Source organism: Achroia grisella, unplaced genomic scaffold (assembly GCF_030625045.1).
Source record: "Achroia grisella isolate CSIRO2021 unplaced genomic scaffold, CSIRO_AGI_Agris_v1 utg540, whole genome shotgun sequence".
NCBI lineage: Eukaryota > Metazoa > Arthropoda > Insecta > Lepidoptera > Pyralidae > Achroia > Achroia grisella.
Window position 1 is genome coordinate 651,603 of NW_026712925.1, and position 22,671 is coordinate 674,273.

The 22,671-nt window shown below is 32.8% G+C and overlaps 3 protein-coding genes across 4 annotated transcripts in view; 2 read left to right on the forward strand and 1 right to left on the reverse strand.

Annotated features, from left to right (window-relative positions):
* The first annotated feature begins 1,418 nt into the window (after positions 1-1,418).
* On the forward strand, positions 1,419-9,985 carry LOC131847562 (dimethyladenosine transferase 2, mitochondrial). Its single transcript, XM_059197147.1, has 7 exons — positions 1,419-2,200; positions 2,620-2,761; positions 3,015-3,154; positions 3,602-3,751; positions 7,953-8,092; positions 8,558-8,722; positions 9,658-9,985. The coding sequence occupies exons 1-7, from the start codon at positions 1,796-1,798 to the stop codon at positions 9,815-9,817; spliced, it is 1,302 nt and encodes a 433-aa protein (XP_059053130.1). The 5' UTR covers positions 1,419-1,795; the 3' UTR covers positions 9,818-9,985.
* Positions 9,986-10,014: 29 nt separating this feature from the next.
* Positions 10,015-17,012, reverse strand: LOC131847563 (uncharacterized). Of its 2 annotated transcripts, XM_059197148.1 has the most exons (5): positions 16,729-17,012; positions 15,006-16,210; positions 14,080-14,263; positions 13,411-13,518; positions 10,015-12,743 (listed from the first exon to the last, which is right to left on the reverse strand). In XM_059197148.1, exons 1-5 carry the CDS (start codon positions 16,820-16,822, stop codon positions 11,122-11,124), a joined length of 3,213 nt encoding a protein of 1,070 aa, XP_059053131.1. In that variant the 5' UTR covers positions 16,823-17,012; the 3' UTR covers positions 10,015-11,121. The 2 variants fall into 2 exon arrangements, with proteins under 2 accessions (XP_059053131.1, XP_059053132.1); XM_059197149.1 differs by lacking the exon at positions 13,411-13,518.
* Positions 17,013-17,794: 782 nt separating this feature from the next.
* The window catches only part of LOC131847600 (ribosome-binding protein 1), a 30,278-nt gene continuing 25,401 nt past the window's right edge, over positions 17,795-22,671 (forward strand). Inside the window, exons 1-6 of the mRNA XM_059197197.1 lie at positions 17,795-17,912; positions 18,606-18,830; positions 19,421-19,600; positions 20,772-20,954; positions 21,492-21,660; positions 22,061-22,279. Coding sequence (XP_059053180.1) covers positions 18,630-18,830; positions 19,421-19,600; positions 20,772-20,954; positions 21,492-21,660; positions 22,061-22,279 — 952 coding nt within the window. The 5' untranslated portion in view covers positions 17,795-17,912; positions 18,606-18,629. The remainder of the gene's footprint in view (positions 17,913-18,605; positions 18,831-19,420; positions 19,601-20,771; positions 20,955-21,491; positions 21,661-22,060; positions 22,280-22,671) is intronic.

The window sequence follows — 22,671 nt, forward strand, 5'->3', positions numbered from 1 at the left end:
TATCTAGCTGATCGTTTTCATGTTCGCTGCTTACAGTTGTCTAACCATCCACTTATCTTAAAACTTCCACAAATACATCAGTATGTTACCTCATCTTCTTATTGGATACACAAAAAACCTCCGTGTTTAATAAAAAGCTTTGAAAAATATAAAGGAATATCTGCACCAATGTTTAGTTCCTCTTGTTCTCCAGTCTATAAATGCTCATATGAATCTCTGAATTTATGCCCTAACATTTATTATGACATAGGAATTTACAAAAATGATACGGAACAGGCAGCTAAATTCAAATTTATAATAGACACACAATGGAATGGATGGCATTGCATTTTCACAGACGCCTCAAAATCAAATAATTGTAGTTGTGTAGGTGTTGGTGAAATATCACGTACAGTATAATATCGTTCAAAAAATTAAACTTCCACCAGAGTCATCGGTGTTTACTGGGGAATGTATGGGTATTTTAAAAGCAATAGAATATGTACATATAATGAAATTACAAAAAGCAATCATTTTTACTGACTCAATGTCTTCACTACAAGCGTTAGCCAAATATCCTTTAAAATCGAAATCACTTCATTCTACTATTTACGATATACGAGAAAAACTTCAACTTTGTACATTAAAATAATATTCCGTTTCTTTTGCTTGGCTACCGGGACATTCTGGTATTCCAGGAAATAATAGGGCAGACCAAATTGCGAAGGAAGCTGTGCTTTGTGGAGATATGTTTCCTTATAAAAACTATTACAATGACCTAGCGTGTCTTCCAAAGTTGTATCTTAATAAATCTTGGAAGGAATATTGGCAGAACAGTAGTAAAACGAAAGGAAACCTTTACTGTCAGGTACAACACGACATTCCTATAAAGCCCTGGTTTTGTGGGATAAAGCTCGGGAAGACCGCGACAACTATATTAACTCGTATGCGTCTTGGTCACGTGTGCACACCGTCTCACCTTTATAAACTTGGTATTGTAGAAAGTTCCTGTTGTACCTGCGGTACTGAAGTGGTTGATCTAAATCACATTTTTTTCTCATGTCCGGATCTTGATCACTCCTCCTTTTTAAAACATCTCAGATCCATCCGTATCCCTTTCCCTACCTCTATTACAACTCTTCTTTTTCCAATGATCCTATTATTTATAAAATTTTAGCTGAATTTATATATTTAAATAGTATTAAAATTTAATATAATGTGTTCCGTATTGTATGTATATTATTTGTAAATATCGTATCCTATATAATTTCCTAACCTAATCCTTATCTCTATGCTACAAAATTTTCGTTGCTAGATATAAATTAATGACGTTTCCCCGTTTTGTTTTTGGCGAAATACCCTAAAATCAGGGTGAATGCCATACCACCAGAGAAAAAAAAAAACTTGTCAACTCTTTATATATTTATACCTTACTTCAATATTGATTGAACTTTAAATAATTGATACTTAATATATATGGATAAGACTTAAATTTTGAACACGAATTAAAACATAATGAATAAACATACATAAGAATTGGCCTTTAGCCTCATCACTTGTTCAAATATGAAGAAGTTTAAACGTAGACTAGGCTGTACGGTCTAAGGATCTTTGCCTGTTCCATCACTGAAAAGGAGATGGATGAATATGGAAAAAAAAAATTGTCCGGTCTTCGTAATTGTTTGTATATATTTTTCAAATTACGTTCTTACTTTGGCTTATAGTTCCAAGCTGTTTGGTTATATTTGGTTTTCTGGTGATATCTATATCATTCTGTTTATTAACAAGTATAAAACCAATATTATAGTAATATAAAATGTTTGCTGTAAAATTTCACAAACCAGTGGTTATCTTAAAACATAAACCTCAAAAACATTTATTGAGATTTATACATAAATTAGACAAACAAAACAAGCAATCTGTGATAACACCGGCTACCGACGTACTACATTATATAGACAACGTACCTGAATATAAATGCTTAAAAGACCAGTTACCGAAAGGTCTTTTAAAAAAATATAAAACGCCAGAAAGCATGTATTTAATAAACAAAAATACAGCTAAAGTAATAGCTGATACACTTAATAAATACATAGATAATAAATCACCAGTGGTGGAAGTGAATCCTGGATTAGGATATTTAAGTAAAGAATTACTTGACTCTGAAATTAATCATATTTATATGTTTGAATCATTGAATCACTTTTCATCTCATATACATGTAAGTATTGTTTCATACATGTGTATCTATGATATATATCTATTTAGTTGAATCATAAGCAATTTGTAGTGCTCTCTATAGCTTTTCATAACTATGAAAACAATAGAAATTTGTTTATCTTCCTCGAGAGCTAAACCTACAGTGGAAATTGTAAGTAATGAAGATGAGTAGCTGACCTACATGCATGATAGTGGGTAATTCCTAGTAGCTTTATTAATATAAGCAAACTAATCTGACTTCATGCTCATCATCTTTCACTGGTAGATCACCAGCATATAATGTTAGTGTAATAAATATTAATCCTTACAGAAAACCCTCAGTGATGTCATATACCATACCCCAATAGTGTGTACGACAGAAATGAAAGCTACTTGCAAAACTTGTCCTTATTTTGTAAATATATGTGTTTATATTGACAGCTGTTGCAGACTCAGTACCCTGATAAATGTACCTATAAAATAGCTGATTTCTTTGGCATGTGGAAATTGGCTTTTAAAGACAAAATGGATCAAGGCACTAGAATTAAAGATTTATTAGGTGATTTAGCTACTGATAATAATGGCAAGTATTTCTAATTGTATATTAACAAATACTACTTAATACTCAATATATATTTCAATGTTGATTTCACCTGTACTAATGGGTTGTGTTGGTTGACACTATTGAAAAAATAATATTTCTTAGACCATCATGTTTAATTTGCAAAAAACGTAATGTTTTTCAGAGGACAATCTATATTTAACTTAACTTAATTAACACATTAAACTTAAAGAATCTTTGAGTATTTGCAATTTTAAAATTGTTTTTTTTTCAGATAGAGTAGTTAAAATAGTGGGGTCTATGCCTGGCTTATCATTTATAAAACATTTAATGAACACTATTATATTTCACAATACAACAAATCAATTAGGAAGGCCAGATCTTTTTATTACAATGCCTGGTTATCATTATGAAGTAAGTATAATTGGAATGTATCATTTATTTGATGGAAATATTTGTGATATAATAAATTAATTTGTTTTGTTAACAGTGTTATAGTATATCAAAATTTATCTTACTAAAATTATAAAGCGGAAGTTTGTTAGTGTGATGGACAGATATTTGTTACTTTATCATGGAAAAGCTACTGAATGTATTTTAATGAAATGTTACAGTAATATAGCTTATATTACTATAATATTTATTTTACTATATAATTTGTTGCATTAAAATCTCTAAATTTTAATGCAACTTTCAACAACATATAGTGAATCAAGAGGAAGCTTTCTATGTATAATATATGTGTGTTATTGCATAGAACAAGCCAGGATGGGTTGATAATAGGCAATAAATTTAACGCAGATGAAACGGCAAGCACTGTTAGTATGTGATTAAAAAAAATTGTTTCTTTACTTATTACAGTTTCTTACAGATAATGAAATACAGTTCACCAAACACAAGTCAACTCCAGCCTTATTCCAACTTTTGTTTGATTTCAAAGTATTAAATAATGTTCCCAAAGTTCATTTTTTGCCATGGACATTTCCAGCAACTGGTAAACGGATGACAGTGGTATGTATTTTTTTCTTTATGATGACAGAATGGTTAGCCATCCTACATTAGTAAGCACTAGTGATGGATGGAAGGATGAGAATAAGACCAATTAGCATATTGCCCCAAATTAACCATAATTCCTAGGGGACACTGCAAGGAGGTTGAATTCAAAGTGCATTGCCAGCAATAGTGCTAACATAGTCCTATTTCTAACAATACCCAAGATGTAGGCAGTTATTGTGTTATTTTATGTAAAATTAAAATTATTAAGTTTTATATATAAAACATTTTATTCATATATAATATAGTATACAGTAATTTATTTCAACATTTTGATTGATGTAGAAGTACAATGTACAATTTACCCTTTATTCAATCAGAACAGTCCAAAATCTCCCTATTATGGTAACAGTAATTTCATTATTATGGGGGCAATACCAAGCTCTGTATTCAGCTCCTTTGTCCGGTTTCGTCCACTAGGCCTTCACCGTTCAGGCTATAAACTTTTTGAATGACTTACTTCTTGATATCAAGATCTACAAATAAATTTTCTTCAAAGCACAAATTAAGGGAATATTCTCTAAATTTATGGCAATATTTATCAATTTTTCTCTTCTCTCAATTCTATTGAATTGCCGTGACTATTATATACATATGTGTTTCTTCCATTGCTCTCTGAGTGACTTTGAGCTTATGCATGAGGCCCATAGTTAGCGACCACGTCTCTGTGCCGTATGTCGTCACTGGCAACACTCATTGGTCGTAAAACTTCGTCTTAAGACACTGCGGTAATCTGGACGAAAAGATATTATCTGGACGAACGATATTATCTGGATTCGACGATTGATCTATTTCTCGAAATTGGACCTACCTAGCTGGATAGTTTGCCCTAGATATATGTAGTGATCGACAATTTCGAGTATAGAATCTTCGATTTTTACGGGAGCAGGTACAACATGGGCGTTTCACATGATTTTCGTCTTGTCCATGTTCATTTTAAGACCTACTCCTTGTGAGACTCTACTGAGGTCTTCGAGCATTGTTCTAAGGTCTTCCAAGGTCTCAGCTATGACTACGATATCGTCGGCAAATCGAAGGTGATTGATATACTCGCCGTTAATGTTCATGCCCAGTCCGCTCCAGTCCAGAAGCTTGAAGACATCTTCCAACGCGGCGGTTAACAGCTTTGGCGATATAACATCGCCTTGCCACCACCTCGCTGCAGTTGGATAGGCTTCAAACTCTGGTCGTGAAGGCGAACTGACATAGTGGCGTTTGCGTACAGACATTTCAACGCTTCGATATATCGATAGTCAATTTGGCATCGCTGGAGAGACTATAGCACCACCCACGTCTCGATCGAATCAAAGACTTTTTCATAGTTCACAAACGCCAAGCAAAGTGGCAGGTTGTATTCTTCGGTCTTCTGAATTACCTGCCATAGCGTATGAATGTGTTCTATGGTACTGAAGCCTTTTCGGAACCCGGCTTGTTCGGAAGGCTGGAATTCATCAAACCTGCGTGCGAGACGATTTAATTCGACTCTCGAAAACTTATAAACATGGCTCAGCAGTGTTATGGGTCTGAAATTCTTCAGAAGCGATTTATCTCCCTTCTTGAAGAATAGAACCACCACACCCCTTTGCCACGCTTGAGGCGTTCTGCCCTCGGGGATGTCGGAGTTGAATAGGTTCTGAAGGATTTGTAGAACAGGTCTACCTCCAGCCTTCAGAAGCTCAGCGGTGACTCCACCACCGCCCGGCGCCTTGTTGTTTTTAAGTTGTTTCAGAGCCATACTAATTTCGTACAGGCTGACGTCCGGGATATCTTCGGTATAGTGTCGGGTTAATTTGGCTCTAGGATCTTTCGTCGTCGGGAGCCAGATCCCTGTTAAAGACTTTTGAGCCCTTGGTTTTCTCAATAGCCTCCTTTACACAATTTCTGTTAAAGTGGAGTAAGTCACGAGTCAAGGATTTAGAGATCTGCCTGCTAAGTTGCCTATACTGGGAAGCATCAGTCGGAAACGCCTATTACGCCTTTCATCCATCAGTTTGAGGGTAGAGAGAGATATTTTTCCGGTTCTATCTGCGCGGCGGGTTTTGAAGTGTTTAGACCCAGCCGCACAGACAGTTTCTACGAACCTGTTGTTGTAATCATCCACGTCAACGCAATCACCAAGGTATTCGAAACGGTGCTGCAATTCTAGCTGGAAGCTTTCGTGGTTTTGGATCTGTATAGGTGTTGGGCGGAGCGGAGATTTCATCAGTTGGGATCGTTCGAGTTTTAGATTCAGGTTCAATGTGCTTCTTACCATCCGGTGATCGCTCCCAATTTTGACAGTATTGATCACAGAGACATCATTGAAAATCTGTCTTTTCGTTGACGAGATGAAATCTATCTCGTTTTTGTGGCACCATCGGGACTAATCCATGTCCATTTCCGGTGTTCCGTCTTCTTGAAGGAGTTCATCATAAAGAGGCTCTCCCTCTCCATGAAGTCAGCCAGCATTTGACTTGGGATGGTCCGGTCACCGATACCAAATTGCCCCACTCTTAGCTCATCACCGTTCGTTTGCCCAAGTTTGCGTTGAAGTCCCACGATAACGCTATAATGAGTCTTTGTACTATGTATGGCTCTGGAGATATCCTCAAATATAGCCTCAACCTCATCGTCGGAGTGCGTCGAAGTTGGAGCGTATACTTGGATGACCTTCAACGAATACCGTTTTAAGAATAGAATAGAATAGTTTGGTTATTCTAAGTATCATGTACGCTACCCTAGTCGACATGCTCTCGACCTTGATAACATTACTCAAAAGGGACTTGTGCACGAGGAACCCGACACCGCCTTCCGCCATCCCGGAAGTATAGCAGATTCTTCGGACTTCAGAGATAATCCCACGATATGCCAGTGCAATCCGCTCAACTCTTCCTCCAGTTCAAATAGCTTCTCGTCGGTCCGCAGTGTTTGGACGTTATGTTGCCAGGGCCAGTCGTCGTTTATGGTAGCCTGGTCTTAACCGGGGATTCTTCGCGACCCCTGCCCCGCCGTTGCCATGACCGCTACCATGATCAAGACTAGCGGGGCTACCGGGGACTGGGGGCCAGGGCCTTGGGTGTAAATCCATTTGGGGGGATATTGCCATAATCGCCACGCTTGGCATGCGGGTTGGCGATCGCGGTGTGATGTTAGTTAGTAGAACGCTGCTGTGCGTCCACTGGTCGGTGAATCCCTTAGTCGCCTTTTACGACACCCACGAGAAGAGAGGGGGTGGTGCTATTCTTACGGCGACATCACACAAACAAAATACTATATATTATATTTAAGTATTTTGTAAATTTTGTTAACATATACATTGGATTCGCGCTAACCCGAGCCCCCTTGTAATCAGACATGGTCTATTATTTATTATTGAATATTTTTTTTGACAATCTTCGGTAATACATGATTGAACAAGTTTGAACTAGTTTGCATCACCACTGTCGTACTCGACGCGTAGGGTATTTGTTTTGATCATGAATGCTTAATTTGAATTTGACTACTCACATGTGATGGAAGATAGCGATGCAGTATAACATGTGCTCTTTGTTTACTGTTTATTCACATGTATACCTATCAGCTCAGAAGCGAGATCACAAAACACTGACATTTAAAGAAAAATGTGATATTTTAGATCGCCTAAATCGTAACGAATTATTTAGTAGTTGACATACATAATGAAGTATGATTTATACGTCAGAGTGCACATAGATACATACATATATAACATAGAATCTTATCATTGGATCTGTACTTTGTAGGATTACAAGGTACTCTTTTGTAAAAACTTCCGGACTATAGGAGACCCTTAGGCAGCACTCTATAATCCGAAAACTTCGATGGTCCGACACTGCCCTGCAAAACGTTTGTCGGTTAACCGGAGGTCCACTGTATGTATATATTTTAGTAATATAGTATATTATTGTATCCCTTATTTATTTTACGTTTTCTTTATAGGTATTTTGTTGCATTTAGTTTTTATGTTTGCACCGCCAACAATTATTCTCAACACTATCTATCAATGACAGATAGTGTTGAGAATAATTGTTGTGGGAGCAAAAATATAACTAATGGTAAACTGGTACAAAATGCGGCATGGTATTAAGTTTGCCAACTGTACACTATGTATTTGTAATGTGTGCATTAAAATGAATTAAATAAATAATATTATATTTTGTAGATGAATATCAACTGTATGTACCTAGTTAACATAACACAAAAGAAGAAATTACCTTGTCCACCTGAATATTTACCATTGCTTTGGTACTTTTTTAAACCGCATATGTTTTCGAAATCTACAAAAGTGATACCGTTCTTGGAGTAAGTACTGAAGTCTGTTAAGTAGATACATAATTTATTTACTATGTAATGATAATAAGTTCAAAAAATTTAACCAGAGCGTGTATTATGGGTACTAGGTAATTTATATAAATATTATAGTTGTATATATATACATACATGTATATTTATTTTGTAAATACATACATGGTATATCTACATAGAGAACACTCACTACATCACATACACTACACATGAATACAGGTGATTGACGAATCCAACCTGCGGCCATTAGAAGTAAGGTGAAGAAAATTTCGGTATTCCATTCTCTGACTGCACCATTACTGTTTGTGATCTTTTGTTCGCGCCAATATAGATTACTTTATACAGAGGTAAAACATCACAAAACTATTTAATCCGAATCCACAGTGTGCAAATGCGATCTATACTTTACTGATTTTTTTTCGTTTCTTAGGAAATATCATAATTATATGTTGTTGGTTTTAGGCAGTGGATACCAGGATGTGGCATATGGCTCATTTCTGGCCAAGATCCTCCAGACATTAATAAAGAAATAGCACCAGGCAAAGACGATGCAGAACTTCCACATATGACAATATTCACAGAATTTGGGGACCTGACTCTTAACCAGAAGTTAACTGTATTCAAAAAGTATGTTTCTTTGATTTTAAATTTAAGAATTACAATATTTTCTTCATTGTCATTTTATGTACATTCTTCTTGATGATCATAGTTATAGTATTGTATTTATGTCAGCTATATGAAACAGGAGGAAAGGGACCAATCTGTAAATGAACTACGCATATACATACACAGATGGCTTCAAAAATCAGAATGGTTCAGGAGCTGGAGCACATTCCCTCGACCTCAACATAAAGATATCGCGGTGTAAAAACAGTTCGATATTTCAATGTGAATGTTTTGTCCTGGCTGAGGCGGCAAGTGCTACTTAGAAGTTACGTGTTAACAACATTAACGTTAAATTCATATAGGACAGTGCAGCTATGCTGAAAACACGACAAAACAAGAAATCTAACAACAATTTGCTAACTGAGTGCCACAATCTAGTAATTATCCAGTGAATCACATGGTAACAATCATTATCCTTCTTTGAATTTTGACCTTGGATGTGCACAGAGATCAACTGAAATACATAACCAAGATGGAAAGATGGAAACAAACCACTAATTGTAAATCAGACATATCTGTATGTGTCGAATGTCATTGTCACCATGTCTGTGCTGACTGCGATTATTGTATTTTTACCTGGATCGGTCTGTTGAATGATTGTGGGTTACCAACCTTAGGGTTAGAAGTGATTGCTGGTAATGGAATACTCATTACTAGTGGTCCAATTGCTATCAACATATTCTATCAGGTCGACCTCCATGCCCTGGAACCCATTTTGCTTAATATCTAGTGAATATGCTACAATTGGTTACTGGACCTAACTTCATCCTCATTAAATAATCCCCTACTGGTGCCAGGCCAGAGTATGCTACATATGTATCATGTATAGCATAGGCGTTTTATTTTTTAATACTTTAGATACACACATCACATAAGACTTTCAATTATTATTTCAGATTTGTGTCATTACCAGAATTTGAGCATTGTCAGTTCAGATTAACTATGGAAAACAACTTGCCCAAATTTATCTTACCTATTGAAGATGAAGACAAAGACAGTATTGGCACACATATTGACGAAATTGAGCACTCAGACTCAGATATAGATACGATGTGAAAATAAAAGATAATATTAGAAGGATATAAGTGTTTTTCTTCATATTTGCATTATATTAAATAACTCAAAAAATATCTATTAAATACAATAATAATACAATTTTTTAGAATAACAAAATAATCATACTATATTTATATAGTTAATTTTAACAAAAAAGTGACGTCTTTTCATCAGTGTAAGAGCCTGTTATCGCTACTATTGGAAATAAAAATAAACATAAACAAATAATTCACATAAAGCTCTTTGTTTCTGGTATTTAGTAGTCATTTACGAATTGTGAAACAAGCTCTAATAATTATAATTTAGCTTATTGATAAAATACTGACAACAAATTAAATAATTGAAATAAATAATGGTTAATGTTCTAATTTCCAACAAAATTTATTTTTTACAATCTAATTCATACTAACTATAGTTTAGTGGAATTATAATTTTAATTTACAATGTACAATTTGAAACAATTACACAAGTGTTTAATGTATCTAAAGAATATTAGTACAGGAATATTGCCTGCGCTAATGCTTTTAAGGACCCTATTCCAAAAAACCTGAACTAACAAGGAACAAGTAATAAGATTAGACCATGGATTATGACCAAATTTCGTCAAAGGCAATACACCAATGGATCAGTCCTCTCGGTTAGTAGACGATTCCCCCTTCTAATTTGACAAATAGCTAGTATTATTTGAGAATATTTTCCCATAAATTAATTTAATATATATACATTACCAGGTGTCTGTTGTAGCAATTTCGGAATGTATAGATCACTTACATGTTACATGTTTTTATCTACTAAAACGATTGATATGGTTTTTGTATTACTACTGACAATTGTAGTAGTCCGTTGTTAGTTTGGCTTATTGAGAGAAGGCACTTAATTTTATTGATAAACATCAAAGAAATTATTTCTATTAACAATTGATAAAATTAAATATTGCTTTTTTCATGAAAATTGCGTCTAAATTACTAAACCAGGCAATGGTTTTATTTCTACACATTATTAATCATATATACATAATCTTTCTTTGACTATAATGGAAATTATAGGGACGGGATTCTTTCTATGTTTAATGTGCTATTTATTGCTACTGAAACTTTTAACTTAGTAACAAGTAGCTACTGTGGTCTGAGTTTAAATCTATATATACATACAACAATTATTCTAAGTTACAATAATTCTAAAACAGTTTTCTAAGTATAGGTATTATTTATTATACCACCACCCCTATTTACAGATAATATACTACAATTAAGTACAAATGATTATTTATAAGATATAATATTATTACTGTTTTGCACATGCTGTTATAAATTTTGAAAATGTCTATCATTGTATGAATTATGACTATTAGTTTTGGGTGTTATATAATTCAAACTAGGAATATCTAAAGGTATTTGATTATTTTTCATTCCATATTTCTTTTGATTCGTAGATTTCTGGATATTCGAATTAGTATGGACATTAAAACTGATAGTATTCAAACTATTTGGTTTTAAATTTGGACTTGAAACAAAATCTGTCCATTCATCGTCGTCGACAAAAGTTGACTTTTTTGGTGGCTGTGATTGCTGTTTAGGCTTACTGGACACAAATTCACCCCAAATGTCGTCATCTGAATTTTGATTATTTACAATATTTTTTTTATTATGTACTGGAGAAGCAGTTTTACTGTGGCTACTAGTAGACTCGTTTTTCAAAGACTGCAGTGATTCCACAGGATTAAATCGTGACAAATCTTGTAAATCTATACCAGGGTTTGGCCAATTAATCTGTGAATAGCTTTCCAATGATAGTGGTTGTAAAATTTGACCACTTTTATGCTGTGTTTGCGTCAGTCCACTATTGGACTGCACTTGGTTCGAATGAGATATTGGCGTTGGTTGCAACATATTTGTATTATCTATAGAAATTCCTGGAGCTAACCCTGTTCCCGTGTTCATATTCACTACTATAGAACTTGTAATATCTACGTTGGTCGACAAAGGATCGGTTGTATTTTCGTTATTAGGAAGTGATATGTTGTCAGACTTGAGATTATCCATTACTGAATTAACAATGTTGAAATCATTTGTTTTTGATGGTGTGGATACATTTAAGTTCTCGACATTTTGTGATGACTTGCTCTCTAAACTGCCAAAATTAAATTCAAAAGTTGTATTTGTATTAGATGACAAAGCAGATTGAAAGGTGTCGAATTCATCTTCGAAACTACTACTACTGGCTAATTGTTTCTTTTCCATTTTTTTAATGACGGTAGGTACGTTTTTGTCTACTAAAGCACTTTGTGTTGTGTAGGATATATCGTGATCATTATGTCTTAAATCTTTGACATCCTGTTTATCAACACAAGAACTAGATACAAAGTCAGCAAAGTCATCAAATGTTTCTTTGACTTCTCCAGGGTCGGGCCAATTCAATGTAGGCATTATTGGTTCTATTTTAATAGGTTCCAACAATTGCGTTTCATAAATAATATTTGTTTTAGGTAATGTATTTGAAGTAGCTTCTTCTTTTAATTGTGGCTGATTTTGAGTTACCGTTATATTTTGCAGTGTAGTACTAGTACCAGATGTTCCCTTAAAATCTTGAAAATCCCAATATTCATCAGTCTCAGCATTATTACTAATTACATTATCAACAGAATTAATAATTTTATTTTCTTTGTTTTGAACATTGTCCATTACTGGTTGAGGAATAAGTACAGTGGGCGCAGGTCCACAATCGTAATGGATTGTTTTAGACCTTGGAGTTTCTGAATCAGTAGGCGTAAAAATATGAGTATCAGGGAGATTAATTTGACGTATAGGTTGAACACTTAAAGTGCTTGAGTATATTTTGTTTCCTTTTGTTGACATCGCTGCTTCAAAGACATCTAAATCGGTTGGCGCCGGTTCTATGACAGTCTTGTTACTATTATTACTACAGGCTGAAATATACAACAAATAATTTAAAGCTTTTTGGTATTGAGTAATTTCACATATTATTATAACGGTACATAGATTTCATACAAAATTATACCCATGGTTGCCTCTGCCTTGTCTATTTATACCACTAAACAACGTTTGATTATCGTTATTGTTTGAAGAAAAGGCAATGAAAATACAATGCACTTATAAAAAATAGTATAACACGCTGTAAGGGCCCGCAGGCGTTCTGTGAACCATGATGACGCATTATTCATAGTGCTGTACTATTCGCCATGTTAGCCCCTTTCCATGGTATGGACAGAAAAGCTCGTTTGCTATATCAGATACATATAAAATCCTGATATTAATTAAACGATAGCAGATTTACGATGTCAATGAAGGCTATTCCACAAATACATACCTAATATTATGAACAAAACATAATGATTGAGTTATACTTTCTTACTTTCCACATAGCTTTATTATTATAGTATACCTGCTAATTCAATAAATTGTTTCCAGCAAATATTAGTTACATTTAGTAACAAATAACATTTATATAAATCAATACCCAATCATAATGTTCTTAGGATTAACATTCACTCATAAATATTTGTAGTATAAAACACAGTGCTTGTGCAATTGAACAAACTTGTTAGTTTCTATTTGGATTTGGATGTTACTTACCATGTGAAAGCAATTCTGATATCTTGAAAGTGGAATGGTTATGAGCCATTTGGTCTAGAGTGGCCATGAGATGTTCTAAATCTAGGAGGAGAGCTTCAGCATAAGTGGCTAGGATATTGGATCAAGCAGGGAATATGAGTGGTGGTTTATCCATGTGCAAGACATGCAAAAAATGTACATTTGTGAGAAAATATTGTGAAGGTTATTTAGCATTATTCTACTAGACATAGTTTGATATTCTAGAATTACTGTTATGAGGAACCGATTTTGAAGACATCTTAATCTCAGACAAGAGTCAAGTTGTTGGTTTTGTTCCATATTAATATTTCAAGATTGGCAATACATAGAGCTTTATTGTATTCCAAACTATGCAGAACTATATCCTAAACAACTGTTAGAAATACTTAAATTCTTTTTTTTTTGCAAACATTTAACAATACAAATCTTTATATCTTGCAAGAAATCAAACCGGCAAAATAATAGGTAAGATGCTGTGTCATTTCCATACTTCTATTTAAAATACATACAAATTTAAATATGTACATTTTGACTATGAGTTACCATAGCTAGTATACCGCAGTTTGTAGTAATACACAATTCTGCATATGTATACATGTTGAAATTGTTTCTTGTTAGAGTAATATGTATAGGTTATTAGTTGTTACTTACATTCCTGTCCATTTGATGTAAATGGGTCAGTCCAGGTTCCAGATTTGTTTGTAACTTTATCATTGTTAGAAATCTCTCGCTGCATGGTACCTGGTGTGGTTTGTTTCTGTGGTTGAAGTGGTGCTGTGCTAAGATTTGCAGCATATTTTGGCATACTGTTGCAACTCCACTTAGGACTGAATAACTGAAATTGTAGTAATAAACATTAACAACAAAGAATGTCTGGGGTAATATATATTGATGTTGTTTGGTAGTAATAGTAATAGTAGTAGTAGATAAGTTTATCTAATTTTAATAATTATAACTGGTTTGCACCAATTTCAATGAATATTGAGGAGGAAAATCAGGTTAGTGAAATTACTAAAAATGTATACAATTAAAAAAAATACATAATTAAAAATAGTACCTTATAATAATATAAATATCAGTTTATAAAGTACAGATATAAAAACAATAAAGTTAACTTTGCTAGAACTTGTTTATGGGAACTAATTATTGTGTGTGTTTGCACCAATTTCAATGAATATTGAGGAGGAAAATCAGGTTAGTGAAATTACTAAAAATGTATACAATTAAAAAAAATCACCAAATCAATATTACTTAAATGTATACAACATAAGTATTACTTGCTATTAATAATTGACTACAAACATTTTTGGGTAAACAAGTAAACATTTTTTGTAAACTGACTGTGTTCTGTATTACTTAGCATTAATTCACCCAAAAGTAAGCCCTATATGTTAGTCTGGGATATGTATATAAAATTTCATTCATTTCTAGTAGTTTTTGTCTGAAAGAGTAAAACTTCAAATCAACTATTCTCACAAAATTAAACTTTGTAATATTAGTAGGATGAAACAACTCAACCCAATATGTATTTTATTTATAAAATACAGATATTAATACAAAACTGTTTAAATACTCACTATATTTCTAGAATCAATGCATAAAGCTTTTAATAGAGTTTTTTGTGCTAGAGATTTACTCCAATTTACCATATAAGGTTGGCGTACATCAGTTTCAACCAAGTGACCCCATGTTTCACTGAGTAAACCATCTAATGTTCCTTCAAACTTTTCTTCAGTCTCTTTAAATTCTTCTTCAAATATAGAGGTTAATATGTTATTTATTCTTTCCATTATTTGAACTTCAGTATCTGGTGATTGTAAATTTAAGACTGGTACTTGTTGATAAAGTGATTCATGTGCTTGAGGTAATGTAGTTCCTATAGTTTCTACAACAGAGGATTTAAAATCATCAAAATCTCCAAATTCATCTTCATTTTCTACACTTTGAGTGGCTTTCTTCTGTGTTTGAGTCTGGTTATAATCAGTAGATAAATCAGTATGTGACAGTGTTGTGTTTAACTGATTGCTGTTAATATTTTCAAAATTTGCTGTAAAATTACCAAAATCTGAGTTTTCTGTTTCAACATTCTCCCAAGGATTTTCAATCATTTGGATTGTATCAACAATACCAGGAATATTGTCAATGTCTTTATTGTGTGAACTAATAAATTGGAAGTCATCAAAGTCTTCATTCAATATATCTTCATTTTTAGCGTTAAGAGATCGATCCAATTCTTCTTTACTTGTTTCAGATACAACAACAGATGTATTTTGCAAATCTTGATTTTTTTCACTTTCATTCATTACTACAGTACTTTCATCTACTACATCAAAAGATTGCAAGTCTTCAACATGTTCTAAGCTTTCAGTATAATCATCTATATTTTGAGTTGTAGGGATATTACTCATATTGTTATTAATATTACTTAGAATATTTGGTAGTTCTTCTCTTATAGAATTATTGCCATCATTGCCATCAGTTAATGTTACTTCATCCTTTGGCTCATTTTTGCTGTTAACATTTACAGATTCTTCATCTAATTTTAAACCTAGATCTTCAACAATGTCTTCTTCAGTACTCAATTTATTTGTTATACTGGCCCCAGTGATTTTACCAGTATGAAAGTCAGATTCACTGAAAATGCCATTATTTACAAAATTTTCTATGTTTCCTATACTTGAAGATTCTTCAATATTTTCTGATAATGAAGATTTATAGTGATTAAATGAACTAAAATCTCCATAATTATATTCAGTGTTGTCATCATCATCATAATTTGAATCTATAAATATAAATTATTGAGTAAATGTTACATATTTATAGAAGTTCATTAAAGGGCCAATATTATTTAACAGGTTTAAAACAATTAGTGTTAAGTATATTGATGAGTTAGAGTATTAGTATCTCAATATTAAGTTACAATTTGTTTTTATACTCATCTAGAAGCAGATACTGTTCACATGAGATTAACATAAGAATCATCTTATGCTAACAATTGTTACCATCAATGAAAAGTAAATCCAATTGTTGCAGAACATTTTGTTCTCTGCTTGAATAGAGAATTTATTAAAAAATAGTACCTTATAATAATATAAATATCAGTTTATAAAGTACAGATATAAAAACAATAAAGTTAACTTTGCTAGAACTTGTTTATGGGAACTAATTATTGTACTTGATGTGGTTCCTATAATTCACACAAAATCATTATAAAAACATAATTTAATTGCATTGTTATTCACTATGTTCATTATATTGATGTTTATTAAAGTATATGTGGATTTGGGGTAAATTACTTACGATTATATTGCATATCAAAATCTTCAGTATCTTTGTCATCCTCGCATTGCTCAGGAGGTGGAGGAGTGCTACAAACAAGTGGAGGTATCGACATTTCTCGAAATTAAAACTGCACTGAAGATTTGTAAAAACAAACAATTTAACATTTGATGTTATTATAAATAATAACATGCCGCATGCTGTTTAAAAGTAATGATCTTCACAACTTAAAATGAAAACATCTGTTAATAATATCTAACAATTGAGATTTTACTAAGACGACTCGTAGATGCACATAGAATAGGCTCGTGTCATGTGTCAATCTGTCAGTACCAAAACAGAATATATAGAATGACTTCAGCACTGACAATATGAAATGAAAGTCATGGTACGGGTATTTCTATAATTATTTAATTTACTAAAAGAAGTTAAAGATATAAATAACAGGTTTACACTGTAATTAATGTACTAAATTCTTTTCGTAAAGTTCATTTGAGTACACAACTACCTCATAAAAAAAGTATATAGAAATGACGTCGAGTATTAGCGTAAGAAAACGTCTTTAAGCACGCTTTTGTAATTGCATGCATATGTAAGATTCAAAATTTTAAATCATTCGCCGATTTTCCATCTCTATAGTTCTCCCTTTGTATATGACTTGTCTGTACATATTGCTCTGTACTGAATTACCATTTACCAACTAAGCCGTTAGTCTGTGCAAGCCGCATCCGTATCCTAAACCAATCGGCTTTTAATTTTATATTTTATTGTTATATATTTAGGTGTATCTTTATAAAATTGATAAATCTTTAAAACACTGTCGCAAATAGTACTAAATAATTCAGGTAAGCAAAATTTTGTTGTATGTACATAAATTGTAATGTGATACGGCACAGAATTGAATAAATATTGTGAATCTCTTTATATATATTTAGCATACCTATAATCTAATTGAAAATGACTAAACTTTATACTTTTACCGATGTTGTGTATTGTGTGATTAGTTGGTACTGTTAATATAAGATTATAGAACTAAGAGAAAGCACTGTCAATAACCTTTGACATGTGTCATTGCTTACGTGTCTTCTCGGCTCCCTTTATCGCATAGATAGATACCTTCATTTTGTGAACCGTCCCCCATGTATTTTTATAAAAAGGTAACAAATCTTCGTGGCGACTAAGTTTTAAACATTTGTAACATAGAGGTCTGTATAAATTTGTCTTTACATGAGCTTTATTATTTGTTATCTACATTGTAGAACTTATTCCTCAAGTAGCGGTCATTTGAAAGCAATAGTAAAAAGCTTTTCAATTATCAACGTATTCGTATTTCACATGATATAGTGATTATGATTATTTTATTTATTGTGATGCCGTGTTAACTGATAAAGGAGCAATAACGGTAATCTATTTATTGACCCGGGTATCAATACCCTACAGGTTATTATTATTAAGTTCAGTAGGTACAGTGAGTGCAACAAAGTATATATACTATTATGTAGTATTCTTTTATATACTGTAGACTGCACAGATAAGATAATATAATTTTACTATCATATGTATTATGGATGCAAAAACACTTATAGGAATATCATACATCTCCACATCAACTTAAACATTGTCTCAACACACCACACTTATATGTTAAGACATCATATTCATATGTTTGATTATCTCTTTTAAAGATGCAAGTTCAATTGTCTATTGGACACCTGTTGGAGTAAACTAGTTAGTAAGAGTTAGTGAACCTGCCACATTGCCTTGAAAATATGTGTATGGAGTTCTATACAATTCACAAATGGAATAACCACATACAAAATTTGTCTCTGCATACCCATATAAACCAATTATCATTAAACTAGTTTTAATATATGTTTAAAATAGTATTGTATTTCTAGGTGGATAGGCCTGCATTGGATTCAATGGAATTGCAAGCAGTGCTGGTCTTGTGTGGTGTGGGAGTTATTGTAGTTGCTGTATTATTGCTAATGGGGTTGTTTTCAACCTCTGGCACTAGCTATGAAGAAGCTATTGCCCAGCAACGTAAAGCCACAACTGAATTGCTTGCCTTAGCAGAAAATAAGAACAAGCCAAAAAAGAGCAACAAAAAGGCAAATAAAAAGGTAAAATTATCTATAATATTAAATTATTTATAAGATAATACTTTCATCATCTTTCCATCTGTTATGCAAAAAACATACAAATATATATCTTGCTTGTAAACTTATTACTAAAATATTCAAAAAACTTAGCTGAAAAGCAACATATGTTTAAGTGTCTATTTAACTTTTGTAAATGATTGACAAGTCTGTGATTGTGATTAATGAAAATTTAAAACAATACACAGAATACATACATAGCTGTGTATTCTTTTTTATTATAGCTATATATAAGTCAAAGATTGAAACAAACCTATAATTGTCTGTTAACAGCTCTAAGAACCTAATAATAATGAAATATCCTGTGTTATTTTATTCACTTTTAAATAACAAGGTAAACAATTTTTTTTTATGCTGTTGATAATGCCTGTGGGCTGCCAGTGGAGAATGATAGGATGAGATTGAAGTCTGGTCAGTTAGTCCTTTGTAATGAATTCATCAGGAATTTACTACAAAAATAATAATATCTCAGCACCTCTCTGATTCTCCCACCTTCGCCAATAAATATTTAGTTTTTCCAAATTTGAAACAAATATCTTTTTATTCATACACAGTTAGCAAAGAAGGAGAAAAACAAGGAAAATGCTGGACTAACAACTGGCAGTGAACTTGAGAGTGAGGCACCAGCGGAGAGTGGCATTGATGATGATACTGTTCCTGCAGCAAAACCACATGTAGAATTTTGTCCACCGGTAGTTGTAGATGTTCCTCGGGATTCACCCCCAAATATTAAGGTAAGTTTTCTTCTAATGTTTTAATAACCAATACATAATTGGTAATCCCAATTTATATATGTTCACACATTATTTTGTTGGGGTGTGGGACCAACTTTGAGGCATATCCTATTTTTTTAATATCCAAAATCCTAATAAATATGTGTCTTATACTCATTGCACAAGTAAATCATCTCATGTCTTATTATAAATGAAAATTGCCTGGTACATATAACATCACAACTACTGGTTCTAACACTTTTTAATACACACAGATATTATACATTGATCATTGTAAAGAAATAACTTATAGATATAATTACAAAATAGAATCGCCTCTTATAATAAGAAAAATGAATATGGTTCCCAATTATTATAATGTGAGAAACTGTTAAATATCTTGCCATAACTTGCATTCAAACATTTTAATAGCATGTGTAAATGTCTGCTTCTGTCTTCTGATTCACCATCAACAATTCAATTTAACAGGGATCTGCCTATCTATAGTCTAATTTACATTAAATGTACACTTGTATAATTACAATTTTTTAACCCAATTTATCTGTCATCACAGACTTTGTAGGGTTGAGATTGACACCACCTTTGTAATTATTTTAGGTATTAAAATAGCATTAGTTATAGATTTATCAAAGTAATTTTGAAATGTATCAATGCCAACACTGGTTGTGTGAACAGTAATCTGTAATAACTTTTTAAATCAATTTATTAATTTATTGATCTCATGTGGTCATCTCATGGGTGTCATCTCTAATCATGTAGATTAAAAGTAGGATTACTTTAATCATAAGTAGTTCAATTATGATTACTAGTGATAATCATAATTATTAGTTTATTAAGGTTTGATTTAAAAATCAAGTAAGCCTGTGACCCTTTGATTTCCCTCTGATAAGGGTTTCACCAGATTCTTTGCAGGATTTTTTTCCAGGAATTCACCACCACCACTTACACTTTATTCTGATGTCCATAATAGGGACTTGACTGAAATAAATTTTATACAAAGTTATTTACTGTTTTACTACTTTGGGTCGGTCAAACAGCTTCCTTTGGTGGTGATGATGATGTCGATTTTTGAAGAACATAGATTCATCAAAATCATCATCAACCTCATCATTACCATCATAACAAGGATATTTTCATACATATTTTTATTCATAAGGATATGTCTCAACAGATCCGCAAACGCAGTAAGGATCCTAAAATTAAACCAATACTATTAAATAAAGAGGATCCAAGCTGCATTAGCAATTCGAACCCGCTACCTTTACCCACCGCAACTGTGGTCTCCAACCATTTTGAGGAGATGCATCCTAAGGACGAGTTCGAGTTATTGCAATCGTCACTCGCCGCTGAAAAAGTGAGTTGCCCTCCCGCACTCATCTTTGTTTTTGTCCCGTGTCGTGTTTGTTTTGAGTGGAAGTATGTTATTGTACATATTTTTGACATTGGTTACATCTTATGGTTTGCCTTTACACGTTTTTCATTTTTTTGTCTTATTGGTATTCATTGTACTCAGTACCTCAATGTCATCAGGTCATCACAATTAATATTAGTGATTTATATTTAGCATTATTTATGCTTAACTGCATGCTACATAATTTCTGTCTCATTGGTCTGGTTTCTGTTTTGTATATTTATCCATTATTTTTGAACTAAACTAACATAAATAAATTATAGTATACATTTCTTAATATAGGTAATTCTTTTAATTGATTTTAAATATTTTCTGTATATATAATAAGATAAATAAAACATGTGCCAGTGTGATTTATTTATATAAAGACTTGTTATAATTTTTTTTTTATGTATTTTGATCATTACTAAGTTGGAGTGAGTAATCTAATATGTACTGGCTTATGAAGATAATTATAATATATAATTATATATTTACTAGTTGCCCGAAAAGAAAGAAGAGATAATAGAGAAAAAGGAGAATAAAGCAGCTAAAATAGTAAAAGTAGGCAAAGTAAATTCGAAACCCATTCCGCCTACTGAGTCCATCAGGGATGAAGTCGCTCCAGAGCGAAACTACAGTGCCGATGTGCCAAAAGAACAACGTAAAGGTACCGCATTTTTACACTAACCTTATTTTTTAACAAGTAGTTTTTGCTGTAAGTTTTGTGGGTTTGTTATTCAGACCAAATTTTTAGAGAGAATTGTGTGGTTCAACTTTGATTTTCCATCAGGCCGATTGGTTAGAAATTAATTGATTAGAAATAAGGTTTTCTATGGTATTAAATGAAAAGTTATACATACCGAAAACTGCTTTTTGGCAACTTTTGCTTCAGATTAAAATTAACACTTATTTTTAATATTCAATTCGTTATATACCGTTTTTTATCTAGAAAATATCTTGTTCTATTATTAATATAGTTTTCCATTCACGATTAAAAATCATTCCTCCTATTTAGGCATGTATTTTCTTTATAATCAAAACATTAAAATTCTAAAATGGAATTATAGGTAGGAAAGCTGAGAAAAAGGTTGGGAATGAAGAAAAGTCAGATCTTGTTAGAGAGGAGGTTATTCCTCCATTGAACACACCACAACCAAGTGAGCTCACCACAGAAAAATTGCTGAAGCAAGCACTGGCTCCAAGCTCAGCACCAGCTGTTGCGGCCCCGCCACCAGTCATCAGGAACAAGAAAAAGAAGCCCGAGCCAAACATTGTCACACTTATGGGTGAGTACTAATGTCTTTCCAGTATATAGATATATGTCTAGTTACGCAACTTACTAAGCTTGCTTACCCTATCTATACTTATAATATTATAGAGGTAAAATTTATATGTTTGTTTGTGGTTATCTCCAGTTCTGATGATCTTATTTTAAAACTTATTTCACTGTTATATGTGAAAGTTTTTTACGTTAAAGTATATTCCCGAGGGCTGTATAATATAACGCCACGACCAATAGGACCGGAGCAGCAATGAAAAATGTGGCCAGAGAATATTAATTTTGAGTTCTGGTTGGCCTGCGTAAACCGTTAAAGTTAAGAGGCCTATTACAAAATGATGCCGCTCAACTTTAGGTTTAATCGCATGGATTTACGCACACACACAGAGATACACGCAC

Coding starts and splice junctions, on each gene's coding strand:
- LOC131847562 (XM_059197147.1), top strand. CDS start 1,796: ATGTTTGCTGTAAAATTTCACAAACCAGTGGTTATCTTAAAACATAAA. Junction 2,201..2,619: donor ACTTTTCATCTCATATACAT/GTAAGTATTGTT, acceptor TTATATTGACAG/CTGTTGCAGACTCAGTACCC. Junction 2,762..3,014: donor TTTAGCTACTGATAATAATG/GCAAGTATTTCT, acceptor TTTTTTTTTCAG/ATAGAGTAGTTAAAATAGTG.
- LOC131847563 (XM_059197148.1), bottom strand. CDS start 16,822: ATGTCGATACCTCCACTTGTTTGTAGCACTCCTCCACCTCCTGAGCAA. Junction 13,519..14,079: donor TACATCAAATGGACAGGAAT/GTAAGTAACAAC, acceptor CCAATATCCTAG/CCACTTATGCTGAAGCTCTC. Junction 12,744..13,410: donor ATCAGAATTGCTTTCACATG/GTAAGTAACATC, acceptor TGTATATTTCAG/CCTGTAGTAATAATAGTAAC.